The sequence below is a fragment of the Meriones unguiculatus genome, chromosome 10 (genome assembly GCF_030254825.1).
Source record: "Meriones unguiculatus strain TT.TT164.6M chromosome 10, Bangor_MerUng_6.1, whole genome shotgun sequence".
Taxonomy (NCBI): domain Eukaryota; kingdom Metazoa; phylum Chordata; class Mammalia; order Rodentia; family Muridae; genus Meriones; species Meriones unguiculatus.
Genome location: NC_083358.1, coordinates 43524808 through 43546187, shown reverse-complemented (window position 1 = coordinate 43546187; position 21380 = coordinate 43524808). Strand labels below are relative to the sequence as shown.

Below are 21380 nucleotides of genomic sequence, written 5' to 3'. Positions count from 1 at the left end.
GCCTTAAATGCTGGCAGCGGCCCACAGAGACAGGAGAGAAGTCTGTATGTGTGTGAGCTTACCACTGAGTCTGGTGTGTGTGCTGGGTGGGGGAGGGGCCCTTGCTGAGGGTTCCTCTGAGGCACCTAGCAGAGACGAACAAAGGCTGCACTCTCAAGGCGAGATCGAACCTGGTCTGGTTGTGTAGGTCTTGTAATGGCAGCACTCCAGAGGTCAAAGGAAAGGCGTCCTCAATAGTGAATTGGAGCCATCTCCCTAGCCGTTCACATCTCTCCTCCATCCCTAAACATTCTACGACACAACGGGCTCCTCTGACCTGCAGGCCATTTGAACTTATTTTCCCATTTCACATCGAGGCAAACTGAGGTCTTGAAACCTGAGGCAAGTTGACCCACATCCCGAGCTTCCTGGTTACCATGGTCTCCAGAAGCCAAGTCAGAGAGCTCTCCCTCCCGCGTGCACCAAGATCCTAGAAGGGAGCCAGTGACCCTGGGCTTTTACTAAAACTTTCGCAGGCGCGGGTGGGTCCGCGGGCTGCTGCGGGTCAGTGCTTGGCTGCTCTCCCCTACCTGCTGGAGCCCTGGTGAGGCTGCGTGCCTGTGAACTGGGAGGCAGCCGAGTGCAGAGCGGAGGCCGGAGGCTGGTAAATAATTCATCCTGAGAAGTTGATAGCGCTCCCCAGCACGGCCCCAGCCCCAAGCGGGCCGCGCCTCCCGCCCAAACCAGCCGGACCTGCTTTCCCGCTCCGCCCCGCAGCCCCCTCCCACCAGCCAAAGCCCAGTGTGGGGCTCTTGGGCTCACACCGTGAGAGGGCTACCGGGCAGAGATGGCTCTGCAGACCCCGGTGTTGTCCCCAGCCACACCCACGTAAGTGTCTGGGGGGGACGGGGGGGGTGGAATGGAAAAGAAAGGCTGGGGTGGGAGCCCCAGCTGACCTCTCCTCAGGGGCCTAGGGGACTGCAAGGGATGGTGGTGGCCAAACCTGGGCCTCCTTGAGAGCCACTTCCCCAGAAAGCTGGGCCTACTGCAGGGTTAGGGGACAGAGAATGCCAGGGTCCGAGAATGTGCTTCCAAGTTTAGTCAGTGTCACCAGCCCCCTCTAGTATGCAGACAGAATGCTAGCCACTCCAGGAAGAAAGGGCGCGCCCCAACCTCTAGAGATTGGCAAAGTCTTAGGATGCAATGGCCACCCCTCTGCTCCTTATCGGTACCCAGGGCTATGGCTGAGGCGCGACCTTGGAGTTGGACATGAGCGATGGGGGTAAAAGTGAGGGAGTCGGCCTTAGCTGAGGGCTTTTCAAAGTGAGAAGTTTGGCTTAGTCACCAGCTCTTGCCTAGTATGTGGCTAGCTCCATCCTTAGCAGGGGACAGAATGTCTAGAGGGGCTCCAAGGTATTAGAGAAACTTCTAGAAAGAGGGCTTCCCTCCAGCAGGGACCCCAATTCTGTCCTTCACTCTTCTGTGCCCTCCATTGCATTATTCACCAAGTACAAACCTGGTTGCTTAGCAACGGGAACCCGATCCCCCCCCCAGGAAGAGTTAGGGAGATAGCATCTTAAGAGTGGGACAGCTGAGGGGGACTTCGGCCCTCTCCCAGGGACACAGTGATGAACAGGAGTCTACTCTTCCCTGGGAACACCTATCAGGTGACCTTCGGCACCTGAAATTCCCACCTCTAAGTGTGTCTGTGGCCTCCTGTGGCTATCCAAGCGCGGTCTCTAGAGCCCCTGAACCCCAAACTGTGTGCTGCCAGCACTGAGGGAGAAGTCCTTCATGTTCTCATTCCCTCTCCCAGCTTTGGACAAGTCTTGTGCTGTGTCTTTGTGTATGTGACTGTGTGAGTGTATGTGTGTGTGTGTATGTATGAATGCGTGTATGTGAGTTTGTGAGTGAACGTGGTGTGTGAGAGTGTGTGTGAATGTGAATGTGGGTGGGTGGGTGCATGTGTGTCTTCTGTGAGTGGATGTGTGTGCATATACAAGGATGTGAGAGTATGAGTGTGTGTGTGCATGTTTGCACGTGTGCATCTGTGTGCCGGTGAGTGTATACTTATAAGAGTATTGCATGTTTGTATAAGCATGTATAAGCATGTGTGCATGCTTGTGTGTGTGTGCATGTGTGTCTGTGTGAGTGTGTATGTATAAAAATGTGGGTGCATGTTGGAGTGTGCGCAAGGGTGTGAGTGTACGAGTGTGTGTGCATGTGTGAGTGGGACAGAGGACAACCTTGTGTGGTTTTCTCACCGTGTTTGGGACAGGCTGCTGTTGACTGCTGCGTCCTCCCTGCTATCCTGCTGCAGCTGGGAGGACAGAGCCAGCTTTAAGCTTGTCCTGGGCCTCTGCTTACTGAGCCATGTCCCCAGCCCCCTGAGCAAGTCTTTTTGCTGCTCCTCAGAACCTCAGTTTCCCCTTTGGTAAATGGGAACTCTAGCACTGTTTGCCTCCTAGGATCATGGCATTTCAGAGCCTGACTGGCACATGTCTTGTGGCTGCTTTGGCCAGGTCTGTTCTTAGCTGGGATGTCAGATGCAAGCCTGGACTGCAGCCAGCAAATGGCGAAGGGTGGAGCCTGGGCAGAGGTGGCTGTGGCCAGCGGAAGCCCTGCAGGGCACTTAGAGGGCTATAAATAGCACAGTTATGCCTTCAGAGTGTGTCGGGAGGTCTGACAGGACCTGTCTGGAGCGTGGACAGTGGCACTGGGATTCTCTCCTGCTACGTTAGGATCTAAATTAATAAACCACCCCATCTGGCATGGAGGATGACAGGCAGACATCCCTCTCTGACCTTTGGCTGAAGTGGGGTTAACACAGCCCCACAACTGTAGCTCAGTGCTGGTCAGTGTTGTTTTGACGATGCCTGTCCCCTAACTGAAGATCCAGAGCCCCCCGGGAGTGGAGGAGCAGGGATGCTGACGCACTTCAGTCAGGACAGGGGCGGAGAAATATCAGGTTAAACCCTAAACCTCAAATAACCCTCCTTGAGGCTCAAAGTCTGCAGCTAGGTAGGATGGCCCAGTGACCCTTGCCCTCAGCAGGAAGGGGGTAGACAAGTGAAAAAGACACAACTCTGGAGTTACCATGGCAATGGTTTAATGGTCACTTCTCTCCGCCACATTCCTTCATACTCTAGGGCTTCAGGGAAACGGAGCAAGAGCTAAAGTTCAGAGAGGACATGAGATTAGTAATAGACACACAGAATGTTTGGAGCCTGGCAGGATCCAGATTGTCTGCAGGAGTCTGTAGGGATAGTTATTGTAATTCAGTACAAATTACATTAAGTGTGGGAAATACTTAAATGGTCTCTTGCACAATCGGTCAAGCTGTCCCTGCCCATTTCACAGATGAGACTGGGGCTGAGAAAGATGATGTGAGAGCTAGCCTTAGCTTCACAGTCATAATCTCTCATTTCCTCTCTCCAGACTCCATCATCCCCTCAGCTTCCTCTCTGGTAGGGAGGGGGAAACAGGCAAAGCACTGGGCTCTCTCTCAGCAGCCCAGTGATCTTGGTTAGGAAAGGGACATTTAGGAGCAGGCCTGCAGGGAGATGGGTGTCTAGGAAAGGCTCCCTTAGCCCATACACTCTCCCCACAGGGTCATGGCAGAAAGCGCCCTCTATCGGCAGCGGCTGGAGGTCATCGCTGTAAGTGGCACTCTCCCACCCCAGAATCCCAAATGTTCTTCGGGCTTCTTCTTGGTCTGCTCCATCAGGATAGGGAATGTTTACCCCATAAGGAGCGAGTCTGGCTCTGTGAAGAACGGAGCTGCACCTTCAGCTTCGTCTCGTCCAGGGCACTCCTCAGGCAGCTACTCTGTCTGGTCCTGGTCACTGGCTGAACAGAGGGTGTCATTTGGCACACCAGAAATGCCTCCTCCAATGCCTCACGCTCCCTGCCTCTCAGATCTTTGTGTCTTGCACCTCACCCTCGGTTCCTCACCTTAGGGAACCCTCTCCCCTCCATCACTCTAATCTGCCTGTGTGCCTCTCCTCTCTACTCCCATTTCTCTAACAGCCCTCCCTGTAACCCATTCCTCACTCGCCTTTTTCTGGACCTCAGCTCTCCGCACCCTCATCTTTTCACTACCACTATGAACCTCTATTCTCCAACCCACTTTCACTCCATATTTCTGTACTCCGCATTTCAGAATCCTTTCTACAGAGGATTTGTTTCTGTATCCCCTCCCAGAACCCTGACCTCTACCACACTGCACCCGTCTCTCTTATCCCACCTTTGTGCTCCGTTTCCCTGACTCCATGCTCTGCACCTCATCTTTCTGCACTCCATCTCAGACATCACCTCTTAGCACCCGAATTTTCTGAAGCCCACTTCTGCACCCGTTTTCCAAGTCTCTGATAACCTGTTGTACACCATTTTTCTAACCCTCTCTTTTGTACCACTTTCTAACTTCTCCCTCCCTCACTTCCACTTTTCTGCACCCCACTACTCAGCACCCCAACCTTAAGCAGCTCTGTTGGGTACTTTGCACTAATCACCTCAGTAGTTCATGTCTCTGAACACAACCTCTGAATCCTGACTTACCACAACTCTGTACCCCATCTCTGCCCCACCTCTATGTACGCCTGAGTCTCTCTGGATGGCTATTTCTGCACCCCCATTTTGGACTCCATCTCACTAACACCTCCTCTTCATCTGGACCACATATCTCTGAACCCTTTTTCCCCCTTTTAAAGAATGTTTTTGTCTCAGTGTCCCTGTGGCCCAAAGCAGCCTCCAATTTGCTACTCCCTTTGTGGTCCAGGCTGGCCTGGGAATCATAAAAATCATCCTACCCCCGCGTGTGCAACTCACTTGCCCATCCTCCCTCCCATCTTAGAAGTCCAAAACCCCAGGCCCCATTCCCTAGTCCCCGCCCCCAGGCCCCCATTTGCGGACCACCATTGGGCGTGGGCCTGGCCTCCGCAGCATCAGGGCGCGGCAGCCTGGTCCCGCCCCGCCCCGCCCCGCCCCTCCCTCTGCTGAGTCAGCGCTCTGCGGCCCCCGCCCGCTGGAGGACGCCCCGGGAGTCCCGGGAGCCCCAAGGAGGGGGGCGGAGGGCGGCATCCGTCCCGCCCGCAGCTCTGGTGTGTGCGCAGGAGAAGCGGCGGCTGCAGGAGGAGATCGGCGCCGCGCGTCGCGAGCTGGAGGAGGAGAAACTCCGCGTGGAGCGGCTCAAGGTTGGGGACTCCCGTCCAGCCCGGGCAGTGAAGTGGGGTGTCTGTGTGAGTTCGGCTGAGAGACAATAGGAACCTCTGTTTAATTTGGGGAGGGGGAGATGGAGAGGAGGCGGGCGAAAGGTAGCCATGGAGACAGCTGCCCCATTCTGCAGGAGTATGGGGGTGGTGGAGGCTTCTTTCCAGTTTGGTGGTGATGAGAGGAGCTTTAGGTCAACGTTGGGGTGGAGAGGGGCGCACTGGGAGGTCTTTCTGGGCTTCGCAGGGCCAGTCGACCGGGCAGGCTGGAAGGATGATGGTTGTGTGCCTCTGCTTGGGAAGGCTATGTGCTGGCATGGTGTTGGGGGACCAGATATGGACTTGTCTCTCATCCTGATGAATGTGCCCTCTGGGCCGTTGCAAGCAATGGGTGGGGAGGCAGGCAGGCTTCCTGTGGCCAGCCCGGACTCCCTTCCCATGCCCAGAGGAAATCTCTCCGAGAACGTTGGCTCATGGATGGGGCGGCTGAAGGGCAAGAGCGGTCGGAGGACCCTGCCTCCAAGGACCCACAGTCGCCTGAGGGACAGGCCCAGGCTCGAATTCGCAACCTGGAAGACAGCTTGTTTTCGTGAGTCGGGGATCCCTGCTTTTGAGCCCTGCCTTGGCCTTTGGCAGACTTCAGAAATGGAGCAGTTTTGGTCCAGGCCGGCTTCGAGCAGCCCCTCTCTCCCTCAGGCTCCAGTCACAGCTGCAGCTGTTGCAAAGCGCGTCCACAGGTGCCCAACACAGACCTGCTGGCAGGCCTGCCTGGCGCAGAGAGGTGAGCAGGAAGGGGTGGGGAGGAGGGGGTGTGGCCGGCAGGGTTAGAACAGGACACTACGGAGAATGCTCTCTAAAATGCGGCCTCTGTCTTGGTATGCAGGCAAACCCACGCACTGCTACTTTACTCTATGCTCGCGTGCAAATTGATTGTCTTGTTTAGAACTTAGTTTCCCCGTCCCTAAAATGGGAATACCAACTCCGAAGTGCCTTTGGGAGGGCCAGTGAGATTATAATTTGAAACTACTAGCCCAGGCTGACCTTGAACTCATGACCTTCCTGTTCAGCTTTCCCAGGGATGACAGGCTTCTACCACCATGCCTTGATTACAAAGAGAGTTTGTGCACGTGCAGATGTGTGCAGCTGCCGCATTCTCCTTCCTGCGGTGCTGGCCGCACTGCCTCCTTTCTAATCCCTTTACTAGCTAGCTCACCCGGACAGTGCTGTTCCTTAGCATGCAACAACCTTCTCCAACTCAGCACTCTGGACAGGGCACACCCCACTCTGCTCTCCTCGGGAGCCACGCCCAGTCTCGCCTCTACTGGAAACAGTCACCCCCAGACCGCTACTGGCTTCTTCCTTCTCGCTGCTTCTTCTTCTCCCCCTTTCCTATTTGTGTATTTATTTGTTGTCGTGTCGATTACTTCTCTCTTCCCATCCGAGCCTAAAGTCTGATTGCAATCTTTTCAGGTTGGGGGTGTGGCTCAGCAGTACTGCATTGGCCTAGTGTGGCCCCGGCCTTGGGTTCCGTCCCAGCACCCTCTCCCTTCCCCCTTCCTGAGATTTATGGTCACCTCAGAAGCTGGCCAAGCAAGCTTTAACATGATATTGATTAAGCAGGTGGAGTACAAACATACCTGAGAGGTAAACATCAGGGCCAATCTGACCTTGTCTCTGTTCTCCTTAGGGTCCCCGCCCTCTTTCTCAGCCCACCATGGGGGCAGGTCCTGCAGGTGAGTATTGGAGTCCCGAGGTCTAGGGTACAATCACCACTACATCACTTGACCCAAAAGAATTTGGGACAAGGGTCCTCTTTGTCCCCTATTGTCCTGACCTTCCTGCCCTTTTCCCCCCTTGATTCCTTCAGGCCTCACAAATGTGGACAAGAGAACTTCCCTGCCAGCTGGTCCAGTGGGCTTGTCCCTTGAGTCCCCCTCTGATACCAGGGAGGAGCCCATCGGGGTTCTGCCAGCATTGAGGTCATCCCCTGAGGCCGAAGGGGACTCTTCAGAAGCCAATGGCCCTTGCTCTGGGCACAGCCCCATCCCAGAGCAGCTGAGCCTAGGGGTGGCAAGTGTCACTAAGGCCAAAGGAGATGGTGTGGTGGAGGTGGTTTGGGCTGGGCTCAGAGCCACCGAGAACAGTGCCACAGGCCCCACGGGCGTGGAACTGGAGGCTAAAGTGGAAGAAGTGGTGCTGGAGGCCATCGGGGCCAGGCAGGACACCAGCAGCCCTGAGCTGCCCACTTGGGTGAAGGAGGGCAGGGGCGTGGTGGAGGTGGTTTGGGAGGGGCTGGGAGGCAGTGATCTTGATGTCAAGGGGGAGCCAGCCAGGGCTCTAGAGGCCGCACACACCAGCTCTCCAAAGCTCCAGGAGCAATTTGAAGCTGAAACGTCCAGAAAAGAGGCTGGTGCTTCAAGAGATAGTCCTGAGGGTGCTGGTCGGGAGGGCCCTGGAGGAGAGGAGGGCTCCTTCATTTGGGTGGAGAGAGGGGCCTTCAGCGAAGACTGGGAGGAGCTCTTGATGGAAGGTTTAGAAGCGCCCCAGGGGGTGGGGTGTGCAGGAGGACCTCAGACTGTGATAGGATCACAGCCCAGAGAGGGTGAAGCGTCCTGGGGGGCGGAGAGAAGAGAAGTGGAAAAATCAGAGGGCATGGAAGACGGGGAAAAAATGGAAAGGCGAAGGACAGAGAGGGATGGGACAATTGTGCTGCCAGATGCTGCCCAAGGAAGGGAGGAAAGCTGGGCAGAAAAGAAAGAGAGAAAAGAAGGCGAGGGTCCCCTTCTGGCAGAGATAGCAACAGAGGAAAAGTGGGAGGTGAAAGCGAAGGAAGATGAAGAGCCAATGGAAGTAGAAAAAGGAGGCGAGGGAGAGCCTGCCACCACTGAGAAGCCATTGGACCAGGAGAGAGATGGTGAGGGCCCATTGGACAGAGAGCCAAAAACAGGTGATATGTTATTGGGGGGACAGACAGGAGGTGAGGGCTCATTGGATGAAGAAACAAAAGAAAGTAAACTGTTGGATGAGGAGACAGGAGGTGAGGGCTCATTGGATGAAGAAACAAAAGAAAGTAAGAAACTATTGGATGAGGAGACAGGAGGTGAGGGCTCATTGGATGAAGAAACAAAAGAAAGTAAGAAACTGTTGGATGAGGAGACAGGAGGTGAGGGCCCATTGGATGAAGAAGGTAAACTATTGGATGAGACAGGAGGTGAGGGTGAAGAAACTAAAGAAAGTAAACTATTGGATGAGGAGACAGGGGCTAAGGGCCCCTTGGATGAAGATACTAAAGAAAGTAAGAAACTATTGGGTAGCGAGGCAGGAGGCACTGAGCCTTCGTTAGAGCTGGAGAAGACCTCTGGTGCCGTGGAAGAGGTGAGTCCTGAAGAGCAAGGCAAATCCAACGAGGGAGCAGAGTTTACAGCAGAGGATGCCGGCCAGCCAGGAACCGCTCATTTGGTCCAGGAGGAGCCCACATCAGAGGAGCAAGGACTGCAAGGCCCGGAGAAGCAAGAAGGGCCAATGGAAGAGGCAGCCAGGCAGCCTCAGCCCTGTTCTGAGACTGAGGGACCCTTGGGGGATGCCACCCCCCTCCTAGAAGAGACCCCAGCCCCGGAGCAGTCTGCAGAAGGCCAGCCACTGCTCCGTCATGAGGCGTCTGGGGCCAACCCTGGTGATCACCCGGCACCGACCTATGCACCCGCCAGGCAGCTTGAGCTAGCTGAGGCCAAAGAAGATGGTGGCCCCAAGCAAAAGACGTGCCAGTGTTGTGTGGTCATGTGAGCCTCCGCCTGCCGCCCAGCACCCCACTCCTCTCACAGCTACCTCGCTGCCTGGCATCCAGCAGAAGGTCCCAGGCACAGACAGGGTACCATAGGACTGGTGGTTACCCAGGAGCCAGTAGGCCCCTGCGTTTACTTACACCCGGGCTTTTAGATTCCCTGCCCACTGCCTGTGGCCCTGAATCCCTTCTGCAATGAAGCCTTTATACTTGAAAATTAAATGTTAAGGCACTCTGGCTTTAGGAAAAAAAAGATTTATTTATTTATTATCTTTCCTTATTTTATGTGTATGAGTTATGTTTGTGCGTAACCATGTGCATGCATTGCTCAAGGAGGCCAGGAGAGGGCGTCGGGTTCCCTGGAACTGAAGTTACAGGTGATTCTGAGCTGCCCTGTGGGTGCTGGAAACTGAACCTGGGTCCCCTACAAGGGCAGGGAACCAAATCTGGTCTCATGCACGAAAACAGGGGCTCTTCAGTGCCTCAGACCCTTGAACAAGTCTTTTGACATAGACTCACCCTCCTCATACCCTCCTTGGAGGGTGACCTTACTAGAACCAAAGGTTGTGATTGGGTGAGGTGACACACACCTCAGTGTAATCCCAGCACTGGGCATGCTGCAGCAGGAAGAACACAAGTTCAAGACCAGCCTTGGCTACAAATCAAGACTCTGACACAATAAAGAAAACAACAACAAATGGATTGGGCCAATGAGAGCATTAATTCTTCTGCAGTCACAAAAAGATGTCAAAGATACAGAGGCTTTAAAAAGAAAAATTGTTTGGGCATGGTGGCACACCCTCGTAATTTCAGTGCTTGGGAGGCAAAGGCAGGTGGCTCTCTGTGAGTTCCAGGCCAGCCTGGTTTATATATTGAGTTTCAGCCCTGATGAGATCCTGTCTCAAAAGGCTAAAAAAAAAAGTCTAATCCAAGATGGTGACACAACTCCCAGCCTGAAGCAGAACAGGCTAGAACCCAGGGGCTGGAGGCCTCAGAAGGCCCAGCTCCTCTGGTGTGGGCAGAAAGTGTTTCTCATACCCAGAGTAAAGTGGGGCAGAGGCTTTAGGGGACTCTGTCACGGGTGGTAGCTCCATCTCCTCCACTTCCAGGATAGGCCCATCCTTGGGTGGCTGGGGTAGGCACACCTCCTGGGGAGATGGAAGCTTGAAACTCAGTGGTCCTCCCCACCCACTTGCCCCAGCATTTTCCAGTTGGAGGTTGGTGCTCCCACAGTTGCCATCTCCTAACCTTTATGTAAGGTTGCCCAGAATTGCTGTTGGCAGGGTCAGGAACCCTCTCCCAGAGCCATCGAGGAAGCAGCTTGTGTCCACGGTGGAAGCACCTGGCCAGCAGGGAGCCGGTGGCAAACATGTTGCTGGAATCCATGAACTTCCTGAGCCCTGAGGCCACCCAGCCAAGACCTACCTCCTACCCCTCAGCAGGGTAGAGCGCCCACGTCTGACACCCTTACCTGGTAATGGCCAGGCTCAGGCCACAGATGATCAGGAGCAAGCCCCCCAGGGAGAGGACCCAGGGCAGAGTTTTCCACCTGATCCCGTTATCTGTGGGCGGGGGAGAATAGACCGGACTAAACATACAGCCATCTTGAACAAGGAGGCTGTGGCTGGGTGGACCTTTCAAGTGGATGTGATTGAAGATGTGGCATCTTGAAGAAAGAGTGGGCTTTTCAGTGGGTGGGGCTGAGGGTGCAGCATTGTGAGGAAGAGGCGAGAGCTGGGGGTCCAGGGGTGTGCTGACCAGCAAGGACAGGGTTGGAAGTGCTGCAGATATACCGTGCTGGATAATACAGCACTTAGCAGGAGCAAAGTGCCCTGAGGCACTCTTGGGGTGTGGTCCTGGGTTCCATCCTCAGCCTATTCTATACATAATTCTCTCCTTCATCAGACTACCCACCATTGAAGACACCCCTAGCCAGAAATGGGCAGACATCCCCCATCCCCACTTCATACCTGGTAGATGAAGCCAAAGGCTAGGACCAGGTGGGCCCTGTCCTCCAGTGGTGGACACCATCACCCACAGCTTGAAGGAACCCGAGTGTAGGTTGGGCAGCGTGACAGTCTGGATATTGCTGCTCACTGAAGGACACAACCAAACAAGATGGGGGAAGCAGTGAAATCATGCCCAGGGCGCTTGCACACGCTCTATGCCTTTTCCTCTGCAACTTCCCATATGGCTCTCTCCTAGTCTCCTTTATTTACTTCTACAGAGGTCAGAGGGCATGTATCCCAACACAGGGGTCTTGCGTTTCGTGGCAGGGGTCTTCACTTGGTGAGCAATCTATCAAATAGTCCCGATCCCCAGTAAATTTTGTCCAGTGTCACTTCCTTAACAAGTCTTCTGACTCCCCTCATTTAAAATGAATCCTCATTTAGTACACAGCTCTAATCACCACATGGGACCCCAATTAGGTGTTCTCTCATTTGCTTATTTCTGTGAACCTTCCATTGGGAAGTGAGCTCCTGAGCTGCCTGGGTGCTAGCCTCAAGTGCACAGAGCCCTGAAGAGGGAAGAGAGCACAGAGGAAGGAGACATTGTGCCCGTCCTTCCAGCTCCTCAGAACACAGTTTCCAGGTCCGGTTGACATGACGTGAGACCCTGTCTCAACAAACAAGCAGGAAACTGAAGTGCCGCAAACCTCACTGTGACCAAGTGTGCACAGAATAGGTAGGCTGCAAGCGGAGGACGCTGAGGTTTCTGGAATGTCCCCACAGCCCTTTATTACTGTTTGCTTTGTCTGTGTGTCTGATGGCACAAGTGTGGGTCAGAGGACAACTGGAAGCAGTTGCTTCTCTCCTTCCACCGTGTGGGTTTCAGGGACTGAACTCAGGCCGTCAGGCTCAAGGACAAGAGTATTAATCTGGTGCGCCATTTCACAGGCCTGTGAGTCGGATTTTGTAACAAGTTCAGATAACGTTTATAGTTAGGAAGACGAGAATAATGATTTTTGTTTCTTGAGGGACAGGGATGCAACCCACGGCCTTGTGCTACTTGTTCTGCTGCCGAGCCATGCCCCAGCCCCTCCCTGGGGATTCTAGTCAGGAACTCAATGCTGAGGTGTCATCCAGTAACAATACTTGAAAAAAAAATATCTGTTCTTTGAGATTGTTTCTTATGTGTGTGGGTGTCCTGCCTGAGCGTCTGTCTGTGTGCCACCTGCATACAGGGCCCGTGGAGGCCAGAAGATACTGTCAGGTTTTGGGACTGAAAGTACAGGCAGCTGTTTGCTGCCATGTTGGTGCTGGGAACTGAACCCAAGGCCCCTGTAAGAGTGCTCTTAACTGCCAAACCTCTCTCCAGCCCAGAAATCTGTTCTTATAGTAAAACATTAGCCTATCTTAAGGGTAACAGAAGGAAATAAAGTCACATGTAATCCTACAACCCCTGCTGACACTGAGAGAAATTTCCTTGCATATTTGAACCTTGGATTTGCTCAATGCTGGGCCAAAAAAAAAAAAAAAAAAAAAAAAAAAAAAAAATAATAATAATAATAATAATCTTTTTATGAAAAAAACAAAGCCATCTAAGAATCTGCGATCTTTTTTCTATATTTCACCAGTGAAATGTGACAGGGATCCATCACTATCAATGAGTATAGACCAGCTCCTTCATCTTTACTGTACCAGTAAACCCATTTCAGAGGCAGCCAAGACTGTCCTCTGGGAGCTTGGTGACACCGAAGTCCCAGGACCTGGGAATGTAGGGACAGGGTGAATAGGTGGGTCTTTGGGGACAGAGAAGGGGACAGGCACGGCGCTCACCATTCATGCAGGCTGTGGCTGTGCTCTGTATGCACAGGGTGTAGTGAGTAGCCCAGCCCCGGAGCTGGTGGCTGGGGACCGCTCCCCATGCTACAGTAGGTGTTCCTGGGGGGTCATCTTGGAGTTGCCAAACTGCTGGCCCAGCAAGGGGTGCTGTGAAGAACGCCAGGGCATCAGTATCCGCTGCAGTTCTGGGAGGTCCCCCCTTGTCCTCCAGGCCCAATCCTTACCTAATTCCTCTAGGAACCCCCAGACTGGGGGTGCAGCAGCTAGGCCCCCGGAGTAGACTGCAGTCACCGTAATTCGATAGGGGACCCCACGTTTGAAATCTCCTGAGAGGAGAAGGAAGAAGCGAACATTTACAGCCCGTTCTCCCTCCCCAGCGCAGTGCCGACTTGTAGGAACTGACATTTGGGCCCCTGGGAGAGGCTACTCCATACAGTGCCGATGAGACTGGGGAGGAAGATAAGCAGGTTGCAAACAATGCAAGGAGAGACAAGTCCTAGCTGTGTGCAGTGACCTGCACCTATGGAGGTTGAAGGTGGGCTACACTGGGAGACCCTGGCTCCAAAACCTAAGAACCAAGACTAAGGCCGTGCCTCTGTTGCTAGAGTGCCTGCCTAGCTCGAAGGAAGCCCTAGTTAGGTCCTCAGCAAGGTGCTCTCTTGATCACCTAGCCGTCTCTCCAGATTTGGAGTTCAAAGTCTTCCTTGACTAGTGAAGTCAAGGCCAGCCTGGGATAGACGAGACCATGGGGTGGAGGATAAAATAATGAATAATAAAAAACAAAATAATATCTGGGTGTAGTAGTGCACACCTTTAATCCAAGCCAGCCTGGTCTATACGGAGAAGCCCAGCCGGGTAGGGCTGTACTGTGTCAAAGGTGTGGGAAAAAAGGATTAAGGGCCTGAGAGATGGCTCTGTGGTTAAGGGCAATGGCTGCTCTTCCAGAGGACACAATTCAGTTCCAGCACTCCCATGGTACCTAGCAATCATCTGTAACTTCAGTTCCAGGGGATCTAGAAACCCTCTCTGGTACACAACTTGGTACACATACATACATTCAAGCAAAGCACCCACATACATAAAATAATTCATATTATAATGAGGAATAAGAAGCCGGGCAAGGTAGCTCATGAGTGAGTTCCAGGACAGAAGGATATACATAGTGAGACCTTGTCTCAAAAAATAAAATAGAATAAGGAGCCAGGAATGGTAGCACATACCTTTGATCCCAACACTCAGGAGGCAGAGGGAAGTGGATCCCAGAGTTCAAGGCCAGCCTGGTCTACAGAGTGAGTTCTTGGACAGCCAGGGCTAAACAGAGAAACCCTGTCTTAAAAAATGAGACAGACAGACAGAGAGAAGACCATTAAATGAAACAAGGGTCTGGAAAGATGGTACATTGTGTTACAGAGGGCACCATTATGTAACCAAGTATGTACCTCCAGCTCCAGGGGCTCCTGTGGCTTCTGAGAGCTCCTGTGTCCAAGAGCACATACACACAGACACCATAGAATCCAGGCCCAAAAGGATACAACTACAAAACACTCCTGCTCCTCAGGCTAGGGAGATCGAGGAGTTTGCTGTGGCTACCCAAAAGTGAGCCAGCCGGGACAACACCAAGAGACAACAAAGCAGGAAAAGTTCATGGAAACTCAACCCCACACAAAGAACTGCAGGCAACCAAGGGGTGCTGAGAGCAGCAGAGAAAGTCTTCCTCAGGGAAGAGTAAACATGGTCATCTCTGAGAACATTTAAGTAACATTGTTCCGACTGAGGTAGCTGCACTAGGGCTACACGTGTATATACGTGTATGCATGCAATAGTAATTAATGAAAAGAGTCCATGAATTTGAAAGAGAGCAAGGAGGAGCGTGTGGGAAGGTTTTGGGGGAGGGAAAAGTGCAATTGTATTATAATCTCCAAAAAATTAAAGACAAAATAAGCCTCCAAAGCAGGGAAGTGAGGCTCTGGGCTGTCGGGAAAGCAGGGAGCACAGTCCCCAGCCTCTTAATCACTAGGCAGGGGCTGCTCCTGAGGGGCCTTAGTTTCCCAGCATTTCTGCTCGGCTACGCATGTGTCAGTCACCACAGTGCAATTTTGCTCCAAGGCCGGGAAGTAAAAGAACAGGCCGCTGAGAGGCACAGACACAGATCCTCCTGTCAGCCGGCACTCCTCTCCAGGGAGTCAGGCTTCTGAAGGCCGCCTTCTACACTACTGGGCCAGCAAAGTGGGCCAAAGAAGGAATGTTCCAGAATCATATTCAGTGCTCTGCTCTTCCCCCCCTCCGTCTCTGTCTGTCTCTCCCTCCTTTTTATCCCTCCCTCCCTTCCTTTTGTCCTTTCCACCCCTTCCTTTTGTCCCTCCCTCCCCTATTCTCTCTTCTTTCCTGTAACCCTTTCACTCTTTCCTTCTACCTTTCCCACTCTCTCTTCCTCTCCCCTTCCCTCTCTTTCACTCTCTCCCCCAGGCTGCCCTAAAATTCATGAATAGTGCTCCTCCTGCCTCAGCCCCCTGAGTGCTGCCGTAGCCACCACAAGCTGGGACTCCTTCCTTTTTCCATTCAGTGCACCCATAAGCTTCCGCCCTGCCTTCCTCTCCCAACACTTCATTTTCTTCCTTGCAACAGACTTGCAAGAGACAGACTTGCAACCCTCACTTCTCAGTCTAGAAGCCTGTGATGGCCTCTGCAGCTTTTTTCTCATAAAGTTACAATTTGAGCCATCTCTGGCTTCCTGTGTCAACAGGGGTCTCTGTCTGGCACAGACTCCCACCACAACACAACCACCAGTGGTCTCCAAGAGCGACTGCTAGAGTCAGCAGATACGTGCTCTCGGTCCTCCCAAAGCTAAGGGTCCAGCCCCAGGCACTTTGTTATAGCAGCAGCAGGCGGAGCAGCGCAGACAGGAGCCGAGGTGTCCCAGGGCCTCACCCAGTAACAAAGTGCTGAGGTTTTCCGAGGGGAGATGGACCCAGTTGAGCTTGTCCAGGCTGTCACCATCCGGAGCCCAGTCCACCACATACTCCCACGGTTTCCTGGCCCCTTGCTTCCAGGTCACCGTTAGGCCTGGGCTCCCAGCAGTGCTGCTGACCACTACATCCCGGGGGCCAGATTCTGGAGCTAGACATGGAAAGAAACACCTTGGCTGTTCACTCGGATAGGCTCTTGTCCTCCAGGGTACTGGACAGAGGAACCCCATGTGTTTTTACCCAAGCACACCAAAGACAGGTTGGTGAGAGGCGCCTGGCTGCTGCTGTTGCCACTGGACACCGCTGCCCACTCCATCTGTTCAGGGACGGGGAACTTGCAGCACGGGACCTCTTCTTGTGTCCTGGTAACACCTCCAACCCCACACCAGACTCTGTAAGTCACCTGCACACAGGGCCCTGGGTCCTGAGGGGAGGAGAAGTTGTGGTTAGTGTGCCCCCATTTTGTTGAGTGCCCGCCATTTAGGATGTCAGAGCCCAGCAGCATGTGAGGCCCAGCTCAAGGACGTAGACACAGAGTCTCAGAGGGCTTCGCAGACCGGGGCTGGAGAGAGGAGACATGCCAATGGGTGTGAGTCCAAGGAGCCTGGTGGGGTGCTTCACATCTGCCATCTCAGCACGCAGTACCAGAATACCACTGCAGAGGCGGGAGGGGCTGCCACGCATTTGTGGCCAGCCTATGTGTGACCCTGTCTTAGGAAACAAAAAAAATCTAAAGCAGGCAGGACAGCAAGTTTACATAAAGAGCTTTGATCCTGCATCTATTGGACCTGCCTTGTTCTACTCTCTCTAATCCTGGTGTCTGTAAACAGCCAGCTCAGACCCCTGCTTCTACTGCCCATTGCTGGGCTCACGGCTGCACGCTGTCACATCTGGCCCACACAGTGCTGTGCATAGAATCCATGACCTCAGACATTCAAGGGAAGCTCTGCTTCTTCCGGGCCGCACTCCAGCGGGACCTAAGAGCTTTGAAACATTCATTAAAGGCTCCTGGCCCACTGCACACCTCCGGCTCCTCCCTTGTGGCTTTGTAACTTCCTCCCCAGTGGAAACTTACAAGGATAGGAATGTGTAATAATTTAAGTGATTCCAGCACACTCTAGCAGGGCACAATATTTAACACCTTCAGTACCACCACTTAGGAGACAGAGGCAGGGGGATTTCTGTGAGTTAGAAAGTATAAATGTACACACGCTCGATTCACACACGTGCATTCCAATATGTGCTTTTTCATGCGTGCATACAGTACACACCTGGGATGCACACATGCATGGTCACATACTGCACTCACATGCATGCATCCACACATTTGCATGTATACATGCATAAACACCCGTGGAACAAAATGGATGGCATTTAATTGTGTGGCTCAGGGGTCATCTTCTGTTGTATTCCTTGCAGAGCTCAGCCATAGCCGGCATGGCTGATGGTCAACAGTGCTGAGCCTGAAGCCTGGGACCCCATACATTCTTACCAAGGATTCTGTAGCTGAGCCCTCCTTTAAAACGTTTTCTTTTTCAGACTAAGATGCCTTGACCTTGAACTCAATCTGGCTGGTCTCGAACACTCAATCTTTCTTTCTCAACTCTTGAGCAGCTGGGATCACAGGTGTGGGTCACCTTGGATCTCAGGACCAGGACACTCTTTTTTTGTTTGTTTTGTTTTTGTTTTTTTCGAGACAGGGTTTTTCTCTGTAGCCTTGGCTGTCCTGGACTCGCTTTGTAGACCAGAGTGGCTTCGAACTCCCAGAGATCCGCCTGCCTCTGCCTCCCTGATTACAGGTGTGCACACCATGCCCGGCTCAGGACAGCCTGTTCTACCACCTGTCTGACGGCAGCACGGGAGCTTGCAGCACATGTGATGCGTCACTTCTTGCAAACCTGCCCTGAGATCGTGTCCTGAGTCTATACCTTCATATCTGCTGCCTCCTGCCTGGGTTACTGGCTCCTGCCCAGCACACCTCAGCTCTCTCACGGGTAGGTGGAGACACGCACACGCAGACCCTCTCCTGCGCACCCAGCTCTGCAAGAGAGCTTTGCAATCCAGGAAAAAACCTCCAGGGGGCAGCAGAGGAAGCCATTGCTGCTTGGGCGTTCCCAGGCCCTGCAGAGAACTGCCTTTGGTCCAGCGGCTCACCTTCCACAGAAGCAGGACTGCCCGCTGGCCAGATGTTTCACAGACGTTCCCCGACACCCACACATCTTCAGGAGATGATGAGAACAAGGAAAGGCAGTTAGTTAGATGGACAAGACTGCCTGGCCCGTGGTGGACCGCGGCCAAGAAGTGCAAGACAAATGGAGACGTCCTCACCCGAGAGTGGCGTCTGGAAAGACAGGTCCCGGCTCCACTCGCCCCAGGGATATCCGTGCTCCACTCGGCAGCGTCCAGACACCTGGTAGCTGGTGCCAGGTTCCAGGTTCTGCATCTCAACAGGAGTCATCAGGTCTGTCCTCAGTTGTGGCTCCAGCTGGGAAAAGGATAGGGAAAGTGATGAGGTCGTCCTCTGTGCTCAGGAGACGTTCTTCTTTTTCTAGTGCTGTGGTCCTGGGTCTGACAGAGGCTAAGCAAGCCTCTAGCACTGAGCTACACCAACCCCTCAGTGTGTGTGTGTGTTCGTGTGTGTGCACAAGTGTTGATGTCAGGTGTCTTCTGTCGCTCTCCATCTGATTTTAAACTTCTCTATTGTTGTGTGTGAGTGTACGATGAATGTGGGGGCGGGGGAGAGAACAAGTATGAAGTAAGTTCTTTCCTGCTACCTTTATGTGGTTCCCAGAAACCAACTTAGGTCACAGAGCTTTCACGGCAGCTGCCTCTTCCCACGACGTCAGATCTCAGATCTCACATGCCTCCACTTTGTTTTTTTTTTTAAGACAAGGTCTCTCATTGACTCTGGAGCGCATCAATTTCTTAGGCTGGAAGGTCCATAGGTCTAAGATTCACCTGTCTCTGCCTCTGCTGAGGTTACATGGTGCCAGCATGCCTGTCTTTCTTACATGGGTGCTGGGATCATACTCAGGACCTTTTGCCTGTGTGTAAAGTACTTTGCTGAGTGATCTTCCTAGCCCCAGGCTGTTTTGGTGTTTTTTGTTTGTTTGTTTGTTTTTGTTTGTTTGTTTTCTTTGAGACAAATTTTAGCTGTTTAAGATACCCATGCAGGCCAGGTATGGTGGTGCACACCTTTAATCCCAATGGGAGAGGCAGTCACATGGATCTCTGAGTCTCAGGCTACTCAGGATCACACAGTGAAGCCTTGTTTCGCTGCCCCCAGCCCCTTCAGCTACTGGGGCAGTATCTAGGGTTGACAGTGCAACCCTTCTGTCCAAGTGCTCAGGGGGCTGGCCAGAGCTGGAGGGTCACGGCTCTGAGGCCAGCCTGGCTACTAGGCAGACTCTATCTGAAAAAACAAGAAACAAATGGACAAAGCTGCTTGTGAGGTCTTCTATGTGGGATTTGGGGTGACTCCATGACAAATGAGGTACCAAATGAGCCTGTGCTCTCTTGGATTTGGGGTTCTGTCCCGTCTACTGGAAATGGGGTGAGAAGGAAGCCTGGCACTCACCTGGGCCCACTCTCTACCCTGGCACTCACCTGGGCCCACTCTTTACCCTGGCACTTTTTGTACTGGAACTGGCAGATGAGAACCATCTGAGGTGGCCACAGGGGTGGTGCCCAGTGCACAGTGGCTTCCAGGGGCGTTTCCTCAGAAATGTCCACGTCAGGGAAGAGCTGAGGGGTGTCAGGCTTCACTGCAAAGAGAAGGCCAGAGGGCACGGAGCAAGGGCCTACAGCCACCCTCCCCCTGACAGTGGCCTCACCCCAGCCCCACTGTGTTACTTTGGGTCTCCAGGTTCACAAAGACAGGGGACCAGAGAGGTCGTCCTTCTAGTGTCCCCCAGATGAGGAGCTGGTCAGCCATGGTGAACTGTTCCCGGGGAATGGTCACCCAGCTCTGCCTGGAAGGCACCTTCACCTCCTGGGTTCTGTTGGAATGGCTGTGAGGAGACATGAAGGAAGGGGTACATCTTGGCACAGGCTAAGCTTGGTACCTCCTTGCCTGGACTTCATACCCTCAACCCTCTCTGCTGGAGTCTGAAGGCCTGCTCTTATGACGAAACTGTGTGGCCTGAAGCCAGTGATTTAACCCCTCTATCCCTCTATCCCGCTTCAATACATGTACATTCTGGCCGGGAGGTGGTGACACACATCTTTCATTGAAGCACTGGGGAGCAGAGGCAGGAGGATCTATGTGAGTTCAAGGACAGCCTGGTCTACTGAGCAAGTTCTGGGACAGCCAAGGCTATGCAGTGAAAGCCTGGCCAAAAAAAAAAAAAAAAAAAAAAAAAATCAAGAAAACAGAACAAAACAAATACATGTACATTCTGAAAGTGCTCAACAGTGGGCCAGGTGACAGACAATTCACACTTGTCATTTCAGCAAAGGAGAGACAGAAGCAGGAAGATACCCTCCTTTGTTCCTCCTCCCAAAGCCCTTTTTGCTTTCCTTAACTTAGCTCATCAAAATGGAATTTCCAGACTTTTCCCTGGACTCTACACCCTGAACCCCACCAGGACCAGCTTTCATTATTGTACATTAAGACTGTTTTCGTTGTTGTTTTGATAAGGATTACGTGTTTTGAGTCCCATGCTGGCCTCAAACTGATTATGAAGCTGAAGTTGGCTTTGAACCCCTGATCTTACTTCCATCTCCCAAGTGCTATGGCTAACAGGTGTGTGTCACCATGCCAGCTCAGAGTGAACTAAACTGCTCCGAAAAGTCAAGGTACCTTGCTGATGTCATATAACGATCTAAATGCTTCCTAGTGCTAAGCATTTTTTCTTTGCCATGTGCCTACCGCATTGATGAGCAGAATCAACCATGGGAGGCACGTGCCATCCTTACTGCCACGGGGGCGGGGAGGCTTGGCTAGTTACCGAGTAAGGAAACGCGTGGGCTAGCTTGAGGATCTTGAGCGTGTGGAAGGAATTCCCAGCAGCTGGACTCGAAGTCCTCTTAACCAAAGCCAGCTGAAATCCTAGTGGCCACTTCCCGCACCTCAGTTTCTCCAAACCACTCCAGGTACTCACTATTTTTGACTCTGATGATACAGCACAGGCGGAATCTCCAAGTCGCCCAGAGGTTCCCAGGAACAGTTCAGGATTCCCAAGGGACCGACTCTGTAGCACTGCAGTGCGCCGGGACTGCCTGCAGGGGCGCAGAGGGCCGGGAGAACCGTGGTCAAATTCTTGGGACCTGAACGTGCCGGACTGACTGCGGATGTGTCCATCCTCCGGTACCGCGAGGGTGCCGTCCTGGAGCCCAGGGCCTGGCATGTGCTGGGACGGCGCAGACGGATTACAGGCCCCTCTCGGTCCTGCTACATCCTGTTGTCGCGCAGTCCCCTCCGCCATACAACTGTGACCCCGAGCCGGCCACTTAAGAGCCGCTCACCGTGGGGCTGCGTCCCGAGCAGCGGCGGCAGCAGCGGCAGCAGCAGCAGCAGCGACGGCAGCAGCTCCAACGGCGTGAGGCGCACAACCTGGAGCCCTCTCATGTCTCCCAAGGACTAATGACACCGCCAGGCCTGGGCTTGCAGCCTGCGGGAAGGAAACCACCCCGGCCCAGGGCAGGAAGTCCCCAAATCCGC

General features: G+C 53.3%; 2 protein-coding genes and 1 long non-coding RNA gene across 3 annotated transcripts; 2 read left to right on the top strand and 1 right to left on the bottom strand.

Annotated features, from left to right (window-relative positions):
• Positions 1–713: 713 nt before the first annotated feature.
• Positions 714–9219, top strand: Palm3 (paralemmin 3). Its single transcript, XM_021632168.2, has 7 exons — positions 714–867; positions 3590–3638; positions 5091–5171; positions 5633–5775; positions 5883–5967; positions 6874–6919; positions 7054–9219. Exons 1-7 carry the CDS (start codon positions 827–829, stop codon positions 8967–8969), a joined length of 2361 nt encoding a protein of 786 aa, XP_021487843.1. The 5' UTR covers positions 714–826; the 3' UTR covers positions 8970–9219.
• Il27ra (interleukin 27 receptor subunit alpha) lies at positions 9203–21342 on the bottom strand. The gene is made up of 14 exons (XM_060392374.1): positions 21185–21342; positions 20821–20938; positions 19571–19728; positions 19325–19482; positions 18047–18203; positions 17873–17937; positions 15959–16142; positions 15681–15869; positions 12977–13078; positions 12747–12899; positions 10938–11063; positions 10439–10529; positions 10216–10342; positions 9203–10115 (listed from the first exon to the last, which is right to left on the bottom strand). Exons 1-14 carry the CDS (start codon positions 21285–21287, stop codon positions 9936–9938), a joined length of 1911 nt encoding a protein of 636 aa, XP_060248357.1. The 5' UTR covers positions 21288–21342; the 3' UTR covers positions 9203–9935.
• Positions 18084–20103, top strand: LOC132656855 (uncharacterized). The gene is made up of 2 exons (XR_009594630.1): positions 18084–18179; positions 19584–20103. It is a non-coding gene; the product is annotated as an uncharacterized LOC132656855 (long non-coding RNA).
• Positions 21343–21380: the final 38 nt, after the last annotated feature.